This window comes from Podarcis muralis, chromosome Z, assembly GCF_964188315.1.
Source record: "Podarcis muralis chromosome Z, rPodMur119.hap1.1, whole genome shotgun sequence".
In the NCBI taxonomy this organism is placed as follows: Eukaryota; Metazoa; Chordata; class Lepidosauria; order Squamata; family Lacertidae; genus Podarcis; species Podarcis muralis.
Genome location: NC_135673.1, coordinates 28333703 through 28346543, shown reverse-complemented (window position 1 = coordinate 28346543; position 12841 = coordinate 28333703). Strand labels below are relative to the sequence as shown.

The 12841-nt window shown below is 44.1% G+C and overlaps 1 protein-coding gene across 2 annotated transcripts; it reads right to left on the bottom strand.

The window, feature by feature from the left end:
* Positions 1-470: 470 nt before the first annotated feature.
* Positions 471-11611, bottom strand: LPAR4 (lysophosphatidic acid receptor 4). 2 transcript variants are annotated; one of them, XM_028715397.2, is made up of 3 exons: positions 11261-11611; positions 7066-7083; positions 471-1915 (listed from the first exon to the last, which is right to left on the bottom strand). In XM_028715397.2, the coding sequence occupies exon 3, from the start codon at positions 1773-1775 to the stop codon at positions 729-731; it is 1047 nt and encodes a 348-aa protein (XP_028571230.1). In that variant the 5' UTR covers positions 1776-1915; positions 7066-7083; positions 11261-11611; the 3' UTR covers positions 471-728. The 2 variants fall into 2 exon arrangements, with proteins under 2 accessions (XP_028571230.1, XP_028571229.1); XM_028715396.2 differs by lacking the exon at positions 7066-7083.
* Between the last annotated feature and the right edge of the window lie 1230 nt (positions 11612-12841).

Below are 12841 nucleotides of genomic sequence, written 5' to 3'. Positions count from 1 at the left end.
TACTGGTATATGGTTGTCTTTTATTGTTGCTCTTCATGAAATTGTGCTCCAGACTGAAAAAAGGGCAGGATAGTAGCATGTTAATTAATGTGGACGTAATAATATACAGATGTACCTTCAATTTTAATGCTTGTGTACTTGTGTTTAATACTTGCAAACCACCAAGAAACCTATTTGGGTCCTTTCCTAAACCATTCCGATGCTGAGTAATGACCAGTTCCTCCAACCAACTGGCATTGCTGGGAGAACCTGAAAGAACACCTTCCCCCATATATTTCATGCTGCCCTTTGATGCCACCAGAGGATGCTTCAGAGCCCTTTCACTAGAGGCAAAATTAGTGGAGATTCAAAGCAAGACTCCTTGGAAGGCAAGAAATACATAGAAAAATAACTTACTAGAATGCCAAATGTTGGAAATTGTGCATGAACCCCAAATAATCAGCTGTAGTTTTAAAAAAACAACCCCAAGGCAAAGTGAAATATTTTATTATTTCATAGCTTCAAAAGCAAATCATACAAAAGGACAGTGTTATTTGAGTTAAGATATGATGAGAAGGTTTCCAAAGGCAGAATGAGCACCCAACTGGCTGCGTACATACACACATATATAAAACGCTTCCCTGTGGTTCTCAACTCTCATCCCCATTCCCTTCTCCCAGACAGTGAGTTATGTAGAGTTTCCTCTGAAGTCCAATTCTCAGCCTCCTGTCAGTGCAAAAATCTCAGACTCAGAAATTTGATTCTGATGTCAACTCTCCCCCCTTTGTAATGGCTTGGTCGCTCATCTCATCCTGCATCACCGGTAGGGCAATCTTTGTTAAGGGAGTTTCAGTTTTGAAAAGAGAGTCAGTTTTGAGGTGGGGGGTTATGTAGAAAGATTTCTGGAAAGACTCTGATGTGAAGTAGTAGATGAAAGGGTCAAAGCAGCAGTTCAGAGTGGCGATGCACAGCGTGATTGGATAGAATGTCCTCGCAAATCTCTCCAAGAAACAATTTGCTATGGCCTGAGAACGCACGAGGGCGTACAAGAAAAGGATGGAGTTGTAAGGCACAAAACACACCAGGAAGATGGCCAAATGTACAACAATCATCTTCAGCACTTTCTCTTTGTTGGTGCCAATCTGGGAAAGCGTGGCAGGTTTCCGGAGGGTCCTCAGGACCAGTGATGAACAAATGAGGTTGAGCAGCAAGGGAATAAGAAAGCCAACCACTTCAATAAATATTGTAATTTTGGACAAGTAGGTCTTCCATATGCTTTTGGAAAAGCCTTCAAAGCACGTTGTACTAGTGTTGTAAGTGTTGGTGGTGGAGAACAAGGATGCTGAGATCCCTCCGCTGAGGACGAGAATCCACACACCCATGCACACGATCGCTGTATTCTTCCTTGTCCTAATGGTGCGAGATCGGAACGGGTATACGATGGCGAGGAAGCGGTCAACACTGATGCATGTGAGGAACAGCATACTCCCGTAGATGTTGGTCAGGAAGGCTGTCCCTGAGATCCTGCACAAAAGGTCTCCAAAGGGCCAGTGCCTGTTGAAGTTGTAGAAGATCTTGAATGGAAGAGTGAAGACGAAGAGTAAGTCAGAGACCACCAGGTTGGTCATGAAAATGGTGGTCTCAGATCGCATATTGATGCGGCAGCAGAATACGAACAAGGAAGCACAGTTGGTGATCAAGCCAAGGATGAACACCATGCTGTAGACAGCTCCATAGAGGTTGTACTTGAAGGAATCATCCGTCATGCATGTGTGGTTGTTGCTGTGATTCCCCATTACAGCTCTGCACTTTGCAAAGCCAAATTAAGTGGAATCCATGCAATGAAAGTCAGGAAGCCCTGCTCGCCTTAAGGAGCATATTCCAGTGATATTGACTGAATGCTTGTTGCCACACAGGTGTGATGGGTGCCATTCTCCTGGGGAAAACCAGAAAGGAAAAAGCAATCAGTTCTCAAATACTTAGTCTTAGTACCTCCCAATTTATATAAAACATCCCCCAAATCATTGTGGGAAGTTAGTTACAGGTGCTAAGGAGACTCTTCTTCTCCTCAAAGAGTTCCCTGGTAAGAGGGATTGACTGCTAAACCACTGATTTTGTGAGGGGAATAGAGGTCTCCTCACAACTCACAGCACCCTTAGCAAACAACACCTCCCAGGATTCTTTGTGATGAAGATATGGTTGTTTAAAGTGGCATGATATTGTGCAGATGGGGGCCAGACTCTCTGGACTGAATCCAACTAAGTAATACTCAGAATAGACCCAATGAAATCTATGGACTTACATTAGTCGTGTCTATTGATTTCAATGGGTTTTCTCTGTGTATGAGTTGGATTCAAGCATACATGCTGACTGGGGCCAACAGGTGTTGTAGCCCAGCGATATCTGGAGAACAACAGTGTGGGGAATGATGCTGTATTCCAGGAGGAGGGAACCTTGGGCAGGGAACCTAATCAACATTTCTGGTCTCTTTCTCTGGCCCTCAGAAGTCTTCCAACCACATCACCTCAACAAACCACTCCTAATCACCCAGTCCTTCAATGTTGTTTTTCACATGCTCTTGGCTGGAATGTTATCCTTGAACTCTGATAATGCCTCTTGCTTGCCTGCATAGAGGATGGAGAGGGGAATGTGAGTTAGCCTATTGTACAAAGATGAAATTTGCATTTGTTGCTCCAGTCACTTTTCCCTCTGGCCTTGCCCACGGCTGACTCCTGGGAAGTTGCCCTGAAGGGAATATGGCCCTTGTGCTGTATAGCATGTGTGCATTTAAAAAACAACAACCAGGTATTTCCTGTGTGTTCTTTGCCTTCTAAAGCAGTTGTCATTTCAAAGAACATTTCTAGGTTCTATTATATTTGGTGTCCGACATAGTATTTGGTTCTATTTGGGGAAGGACCACAGCGAGCCAGAAAGAGCATGTTTTGCAGGTTAAACCTCAAAGTCATCTCCATGTCGTGCTGTCTGACACTGTCTGACAGTGCTGGGAATATTACGCTGAAAGGAGTCAGCTTAAAGAAAGCAGGGGACTCATGGAAACTTCAGTTTTGGCAAACGAAAGTATCCAAGGATGCAGAGCTTGATCTTTGTCCCTGGGGTGGGCAGGTAAGTCACATGCAGATAAAGCACGCAAAAGGCAACACTGGCAGAAGTGGTTTGGGGCCCCTGCAGAATGGCTACAGGAGGCAAACATCTGCAGTGGGAGAAACAGCAGACATTCCAGTGGCTTGTGTCCTGTTGTAATACGTGATCTGACCCAGGATGCTTTTGACAAAAGGAACCATTAGTCAGGAGCCTGGAACCACATCAAATGACAAATTCCTCCTCTTTTCGTATGGCTTTAGAAACAGCAAATCTCAGGCAATTTCAAGAGTTCTCTGGAAAAATTCGAACAGTTTTGCTTCAGTTCTGAGGTAGGAGGCATATAAAAGGAAAGGCACACACTTGCACTGTCCTCTGACACCTTGCTGCTGTTCCCTGTCTCACAGCATCCACTGCATCTCACTCTGCCCAATAGCTTATTTTGCTTCTGTAATTCAGATCCAACAAGTTTTCAAGGTACAATCTGTATTAAACTTATTTATGGAGCCAGGAAATAACAAATACAGTGAAACCTTGGTTTTTGAACGCAATCCGTTCTGGAAGACCGTTCGACTTCCAAAACATTTGAAAACTGAAGCAGGCATTTCCGGAAGCATTGATGTCTGGAAAACTCAATACGGAAGTCACGTGGCATGTTCAGTTTCCGAAAAGCATTCAAAAAACGAAGCAGTTACTTCCAGGTTTTTGACATTTAAAAACTGAAACATTCGACTTTTGAGACGTCTGAAAACCAAGGTACCACTGTACTTATCTTGCACTTATGTCCTTCCCCCTCTTTAAAATTCAAGAAGAAGCTAAATCTGATAGAATAACAGCATGCAGTTTGCTCCTCTATGTGTTTACTCAGAAGAAAGTCCTACTAAATCCAATGGAATTTATTTCCTAATCAGTTTGCTTAAGATTGCTACAATCTTAAACATGCTGATTTGGAAGGAAATCTTAACTAAGTCCTACCCAGACTTCAATTAGCCATGCCCCTTAATTTCAATGGATTTACTCTAAATAGGGCTAGAGTTGGATACAATCCAATGGACTCAGGGGGACATAAGGTGAAGGGACCCCTGACCATTAGATCCAGTTGTGTCCGACTCTGGGGTTGCGGCGCTCATCTCGCTTTATTGGCCGAGGGAGCCGGCGTACAGCTTCTGGGTCATGTGGCCAGCATGACTAAGCTGCTTCTGGCGAACCAGAGCAGCGCACAGAAACGCTGTTTACCTTCCTGCCAGAGCGGTACCTATTTATGTACTTGCACTTTGACGTGCTTTCGAACTGCTAGGTTGGCAGGAGCAGGGACCGAGCAATGGTAGCTCACCCCGTCACAGGGATTCGAACCACCAACCTTCTGATCAGCAAGCCCTAGACTCAGTGGTTTAACTCACAGTGCCACCCGCGTCCCGTCCCTGATTTAAACAGAGGGTCATACCTCTGTGTAAAAACACATCACATCACACTGCATGAGTACGGGTTGTAAACTATGAAGCTGCTCCTCACTTCGGCCTCATTGTCATTAAGGGTTGGGGAACTGGTGACCCTTCGGAAAGTTCCAGCAGCCCCAATGGTCAGAAATGTTGGTGAGACACGGTTTCCCATCAATAACACCAGCCAACCGTACAGAGTGCACATTACTGTAATGGTATGTATGATATGCACAGTGTACATCTGCATCAGGCATAGGCAAACTCGGCCCTCCAGATGTTTTGGGACTACAACTCCCATCATCCCAAGCTAACAGGACCAGTGGTCAGGGATGATGGGAGTTGTAGTCCCAAAACATCTGGAGGGCCGAGTTTGCCTATGCCTGATCTGCATCCTCCAACCTTTGGCTATCAGATGTTTTGGACGACAACTCCCATCAGCCCTTGAATGGCCAATTGTCAGGTGTTATAGGCGTTGAGCTCCACAGACCTGTAAAATATTCATTGTTCATGTCAGTGGAGGGGTGATAGCTCTATACAGGAATAATGATATTAACAGCAATATGGTATAGTATACGAGGGATGCGGGTGGCACTGTGGGTAAAACCTCAGCGCCTAGGGCTTGCCGATCGCATGGTCGGCGGTTCGAATCCCCACGGCGGGGTGAGCTCCCGTCTTTCGGTCCCAGCTCCTGCCCACCTAGCAGTTCGAAAGCACCCTTAAGTGCAAGTAGTTAAATAGGTACCGCTTTATAGCGGGAAGGTAAATGGCGTTTCCGTGTGCTGCGCTGGTGCCGGCTCACCAGATCAGCTTCGTCATGCTGGCCACGTGACCCGGAAGTGTCTCCGGACAGCGCTGGCCCCCGGCCTCTTAAGTGAGATGGGCGCACAACCCTAGAGTCGGACACGACTGGCCTGTTCGGGCAGGGGTACCTTTACCTATGGTATAGTATTGCAGTATTGGAGAAGACCTAGAAAGACCTGGGTTCAAGCTCCAGCCAGCCATGAAACTTACTGGGTGACCTCAGGGAATCATCTTAGCCAATAAGCTAAGTGAACAGATAATTCATAAGATCACACAATTGGAAGGGACCACAGGGATCATCTAGTCCCTCCCTACGATGCAGGAATCTTTCACCCAACGTGGGACTTGGACCCACAACCCTGAGATTAAGAGTCTCGTGCTCTACAAACTAAGCTATCTTGCAATGTATCTCTCAATATAACCCAAGTTCCCTACTATCATAAGACCTCCCATTGTTGACCGTGGTCCCATCTGCTGTATACATTTAAAGCACTATTATATCCCTTTAAACAGCCGTGGCTCCTGCGCACCCCACCAAATCCTGGGACCTATATTTCTTAAGGGTTCTGAGAGTTGTTAGGAGATCTGTCTTCACCTCAAAGAGTTGCAATTCACAGAGTTCCCTGGGAAGAGGGATTAACTGTTAACTCAGTGCTTTTTTCTGGGGGGACATGGGGACGCATACCCCTAAACATTTTGTGAATCTAAGTTTGGCCTCATTAAGGGGCATTATTTCAATATGAGTAGGAAAATGAGAGTACCCATAAGCATTTTTTTAAAGGTAAAGGGACCCCTGACCATTAGGTGCAGTCGTGGCCAACTCTGGGGTTGCGGCGCTCATCTCGCTTTATTGGCCAAGGGAGCCGGCGTACAGCTTCCGGGTCATGTGGCCAGCATGACTAAGCCGCTTCTGGCGAACCAGAGCAGTGCACGGGAAAGCCGTTTACCTTCCCGCCGGAGTGGTACCTATTTAGCTATTTGCACTTTGACATGCTTTCGAACTGCTAGGTGGGCAGGAGCAGGGACCGAGCAACGGGAGCTCACCCCGTTGTGGGGATTCGAACCGCCAACCTTCTGATCAGCAAGTCCTAGGCTCTGTGGTTTAACCCACAGGGCCACCCGCGTCCCAAGCATTTTTTTAGGGGGGTGGTAAAACTACTCTGGAAACTGTAGCTCTGTGATGGGAATAGGGGTCTCCTCTAACCACTTTCTTCACCCTTAAAAAACTGCAATTCTTTGCACCTACAGTTTAATGTAACTGTGTTGTAATACATGCTGCATGTGGGGCCTTTATTTCTCCAAAAATCCATAAAGCAACACTGCAACAGTGTTGAATATAGCTTATTGGGACAAAAAAATAAATCACATTTTTTTAGATTAATCAAACTTGTGTTCTGATGATCTCAAGATGCTCACTCATTTCCTTGTGACCTTTCAGTCAATCCTTTTAAAAGTACTGTTGCTTTTGTGTGCGTGTATATTCACCCAATGGATCAATGCAGGAACTTGCATTTTTTAATAAAAGAAAAAGAAACCTTTTTATGCATAAGCCTATTTCTTTCTTTTTAACAGCTTCATTTAAAAGGGGGGGCATTCCCAATCTTTCTGGTTATGCATCTAAATTTGGGCTCAGCTTTATGAGTACTTGCATTTATGAAGACTAAAAACATAAGTTTGCATATGTCCAGTTGAATAAATATGTGCATTAGTTATATAAAACAAACCCCAGCTGCCCTATAGCTCTTACCTTTTTGGTTTCTGCAGGCTGTGGATTTGAAAGGAAATAAATATTACATTCAAAAGCTGGCTCTCAAAGGACTTGCTAACAAATCATCCTTAGGTTTGCCACACACAACTCTCATCTGGACTCTTTTACCCGCAAGAGCACTGATGAAAAAGGCCCATTATTCCATTTGTACTACTTTTGTTAAGGAATTACCTGCACTTGTTTTTATTTCCTTGTTGTTCCAATGAGTGATTGGAAAACTTTTGCCAAGGAAAATTTGCAAATTTGGTAAGCTGGAAATGCACAGTTTGTGACCTACCAAATCAAACATAACTCTCCTAGCCCACATCTCCCACCCCTAGTTTCAGATAGGACAGAGACACAAACAGGAGATTTCCAAATGTCCAATCACTCCTTCAAATACCAAACTCAAGTAGTTGAGTGACACCAGAAGGGGAGTCAGAGGTCACATCTGCACTATACATTTAAAGCAGTATTATACCATTTCTAACTGCCTGACTCCTGCGAGAACATAATGCTGGAGATGATTCTTTGGTCTGATCCAGCAGGGCTTTTCTTATGTTTTAAAGGGATTTCTTTAAACTAAGGACTCTTTTCTTTGCTACGGTAATTATGCCATTTGCATTGTTATGCACATAGAAAATGTGTATATTTTTAAAATACGATTTAACATAGTTGCTAAACAAAATGCAATTCATTGTTGACACTGATACCCCATGAATCCTTCAGATGGCTGACGATTTCCCAAACCTTCCCCCCTACACACACACACACACACACACACACTATATAAAACACACTATATAAACACACATACATCATCATCATCATCAATGTACGATACATGGTGCTTTACAGAATACAAGAACAGCAGACCTATGCCCCAAGGAACTTACAGGGAGGCAAGTGGGGCAGCAGTAATCAGGGCACAAGTATCTCTCTTCTTCCCACAATTCTGATGCAGCTTGCTTCTATCGCCCCACCCCCATCCACTCATTTCCAGATAGCTAGGGGAGAAAATAACTATGCAGCACTAGAATACAAGATAAAATTCATGTCTGGTCTGCCCATTACAAGCTGCATCATAGTTCTCAAACCCATTCATTAAGGCCAACAATTCCAAAGCAAACAGTCTAATATTAATGCCACTCACAGCTATCCTATGAATTCTGTGCGTTGAAGATTAACGTAATCTGGAATTGGTAACCATCCAGATAGTCAATTCTATGTCCTTAAATCCTTCTGAATTAAAGACAGTTACAACAGCCAAGTAACCTTATCCATCTTCCACCATTTCCCCTTGCTCAACTACTCACTAGCAAAACTGAATGTTCATAGAAATTCAATACAATATGACCATTGCAATGGTAATACACCCCCCTTTTTCTTAAAGGAAAAGGAGAGAAAAAGCATTTGATTCCTCCACCTGAAAGGCAAGCAATTGAGTTTACCAAGTAACTTAAATCTAGGAACACAGGAAAGCTGCCTTGTACCAAGTCCATCTTGCTCAGTACTCTATAGACAGAATGACAGCTGTTCTCTAAGGCTTCAGTCAAGGGACATACCCAGAACTACCTGGAGATGCCTGGGGTTAAACTTGGGACCCTCTGCATGCAAACCAGATGATCTACCACTGCACTGTGGCCCTTCCCCTAGGAAAGAGGTCTGCTTTAGAAGCAGAAGAGGAAACCAAGATATTCTCTGAAATCAATCTGGGTTTCTTGCTCGTTTTTGGCTATTTCTGCAAGCTCTGAAATCAATCCAGAGCAATCCAGTTAGCTTCCTGCTTTATTCCCTGCAGTTCACTAAGGAGAAAAGCAATGAAGAATACCCAGACATGAGGATATCCTGAGCAGATTTTGAACTCTGAACTTCCCCATCCTTCTAGTTCCACCATCCATTGTATTTATATACAATGAGAAATTATTTATATTAAACACAACATGCTTTGAGCAGAAATAACGCTTCTGATGCTCAGTAGTTTGACAGCATTATAGATGACAAGTTGGAGTCGCTCAGGAATTCTAAACCAAAAAATCAGTGCTGTTTGGAAAGGTTCAGTCTGCCATCTTAATTCAAATTCATCACCCAACAGCACCCAAAAACAGGTGGAAACCTGTGTGCATGTTGTTGTGTTTTGGGAACGGGAGCCTGGCAATGAGGCTATCAATGACCACTAGTCACAGTGGTTAAATATAGCCTTTAAGATCCATGCTTCCGAATTCCAGGTACTGTGGGTCAACAGTGGGGAGAGAGCTATTGCTCTCAACATGACCTCCTTGTGGGTGTCTGATCAACATCTGGTTGGCTTCTGTGACCATATGACTTCTGGGCCTGATAAACCTTTGGTTTGATCTATCAAGGCTTTGTGCACGTGATGAGGTGCTTTGAGACTACACAGCAGTTCAAGATGGGACACATCTTTGTTCCTTGTATCAGGCACTCAGGACAGATTTGGGGTTCTGGGTTGTATTCTATGTTAGTTATAGAGTGGACAAAATGAAATTAGTAGACCTGACTAGCTTAGGCCAGTTAATTTCAATGGGTCCATTCTGAGCAGAACTTGGTTGGATATAACCTGCTGCTAATATACTTGGCACCTCGTTGCTTAACAGTGAACTGATGGAGGTAGTCTTGCACTTGGGTTGAACCCACACCATACATTTAAAGCACATGGTTTTCCCCAAAGAATCCTGGGAACTGTAGTTTGTTAAGGGTGCTGAGAACTGTAGCTCTGTAAATTATAGTCTCAGGCTTCATACATAATTACTGTATGCTACATTTACTCACAATCCAGCCATTCATTCATTCATTCATTCATTTCTGGGGTTTGTATCTATCAATATTCGTATTATCAGTGTAATACAATAAAATACTGTAATCCACTCATAATACAAACATGGAAAGATACAAATCCCAGAAATGAATGAAGAAATGGGCAGAACTCTGGCTGGATCCTAAGTTAAGCAGTCCTAAACAACTTACTAGGGAATAAAGGAACATTACATTTCAAAACATTTATTACATTTTATTTCTCTTGTTTTTGCTTCAGTTGTGCTTTATGATACTCTGATTTTATCTGACCATTGGAATGAAAACAACTCACTGGATAGCAGCTGTTATCATGCACCTAAGTGGAATCACACAGATGAAAGAAAAATCAAGTGTCCAGATCTATTGCCTGTTTAATCATACTTTACACAGAAATAAAGATATGATTTAAAACAAGATAAGTTTTACAATAACAGGAATGTCTTTTGAGTGCTGAAATGTAAAAACGTAGACACTCCAAACTACTGTTTAATGTTGACCCATGGAGTTAAAACTAAAATCTGTGCTTTTCTAAAAGGATTTAGCTGCAGAGAAGATGGCCAAAGCACTATGTAAATGTATGTGTTTGTTCCAACTTACACTAAAAATGCAGAAATGTAAAGCAGTCAACAAGTGTGGGGGGCAATACCAAACTTCCATTTTTTAAAAACAGAAAAAGAATATTTAATGGGATTTAAAGAGAAGGAGGCTATGGGGGTGTGGTGTGATGACTGAAGCCCTATTCAGTGATCACAATCAGAAAATGTGTACTGTGGTATCTTTTTATTGCGAGCAAACACAGATTTGCAGAAACTCTGGAACTAAAAGCACTCTCAAAAGAAAAGAAAAAGAAAGGAAGTTTTGTATTGCTACATCAAGGTGAGAAGATTCGTGGGCCTCTTATAAAAAATGTTGTTGTCTCAGACATGAAAGCAGAAAGATTACACCCACCACGACCCCTGCCGAAATAAATTAGTCGTCTTATCGGTTTCTGGAGCCGTAGATCAGAACCCTTGGCATGTCTACTCAGAAGTAAGTACCGCCGAGATCAGAGGGGCTTATCGCCAGAAAGGTGTGGCTGAAAATGATCGTCTGATGCCGCACTTATCGTACCCTGTTGCACACCCCACTGAACTCAACAGAACTTACTTCTGAGTAGATATGCCTAGGATCACGCTGTGTGACACACACCGGATCAGGCCTCACTAGGAAATGTTTGAAATCATAGGGAAAGGACAGTGGTGGTGAGCAGAGATTTTATTCGTCTGTTCTTTATAGGCGCTTCTTCACCTCTCTAGGCGACGTACTAGAAATCTGGTCACGTTTTTTTAAAAAGGCGAAATTAACAATGAATTCAAAGAAACAAACGGAAAAGTCAACTTACACAGCAAAGACCACCTTCCCAAGGTGGGGTGATCAGCGCCACTGACTACTTCCAGATCCAGTCAGGCTGTAGGTCCGAGTTAGAAGCTTCCTGCCGCCCGGCGTTGCAATACACAGATCTGTCCCATGTTGTTTCGGTGACACTTTGGAGCTGGATCCCCAAAACAAAACTATTTGCGCCTTCCAAAAACGCACAGATTATTCTCAAAAACAGAGAAGCAGGCTTAGGCGCTCGCTGAGCAAACCCTCCAAGCCTTTGTTTAAAGGGCTGGCGGCGGGCGGCGAAACCTCCTCTTTGGAGATGTGCTTTTGCGCCGCGCTTCCAATCCCTGGGCCGGAGTTGTGAGCGTCGTGCGCGCGGAGAAGCAGGGGGAGGGCGGGGGGAACAATCTCCCAATAGAAGGCATTTCTGATTGGATGGCGAGCAGTTCTAAGCAGCCCAGAACTCCGCCCCGTCCTTTGGGTTCCCATGAGGTGGCCAATGGCTGCAAGCGGGTGGGAGCTCTCTCTTTCGGAAAGCCTTTTTGGTCAGAGAAAGGAGGGGGGTTCTGCTTTCCCAGGCAAGGACGAGCTGAGTTTCAAAAGGTCCGATTTTGACAATGGAGGAGGGGTCGCTTCCTGTGCGAAAGGGTGGTGGGCGATGCAGTCGGAGAGAGGGGCTGCTGGCAGGGGAGTCCTTGCTAGAGACTTGAATAACAAAAGAGTCGCATCGAGTTTGATTATGCGAATGTGGAAGGAACGGGTTGTAGGAAACTTAGATAAGAGCAGAATGAAAGAGCCATGCAGTTAGATATTGTAGTTTAGAAGAGGATTAGACGGATTCAGCAGGTTTGGGCAAATTAATGGAGGTTAAGCCTATCAGTGGCAACTAACCATGCTCGTTCTGAATCCCAGTGGGGAATTGCGAGTGGGAAAGAGTGCTGTGGCGGGCGCTCAAGTCCTGCTTTCGGATTTCTCTTGACCACTGCAAGATAACATGATAGCTGGACTAGATTGGGCCTTTGGTCTGATTCAGGAAAGCTCTTCTAATATTCTGAAGTCACTGCATCTTGTCACAGCAAGTTACATAGCTTAACTATGTGCTGGGGGGGGGATGCTTCCTTTTGTCTGTCCTGGATCTTCCCACTGTAGGAGATTCATTGGATAATACCAGGTTCTAGTATTATGAAAGGCAAAGAAAACTTTCTTTCTTTCTGTCTACTGTGCACTTATACACCTTTTGTCATTCCCAACCCTTTGCAAATGGGTCAGCCCACAGACTACAGAGAATGAATGAAAAAACGAGGGCTGTGTGCTATAATCAGCTGAATCTGTGGTTTATTAATCAACTGAAACTTCCATTATCCAGAAGGGGTGAATTTTAGCCAATGGGGTCAAATTTTAATAGGAAAAGGAACGCTTTTTTTCTCCCTACAGCTGTCGCCCCTCACCCCAGAATGTAAACAACCCACTGAAGATTACTCAGTTCCTTCCACTGTGGGGGCAGGAGGGGGGGGGGGAGCAGGAGCACCACACAAGCAAACAAACAGCCCTTTCTGTTTCTCTTCTACAGGCTCTGTGTGCCCTTGCCATGCAGCGCCTA

Bases quoted from the DNA above. Each gene is read 5' to 3' on its own strand.
- LPAR4 (XM_028715397.2), bottom strand. From the start codon at position 1,775: ATGGGGAATCACAGCAACAACCACACATGCATGACGGATGATTCCTTC.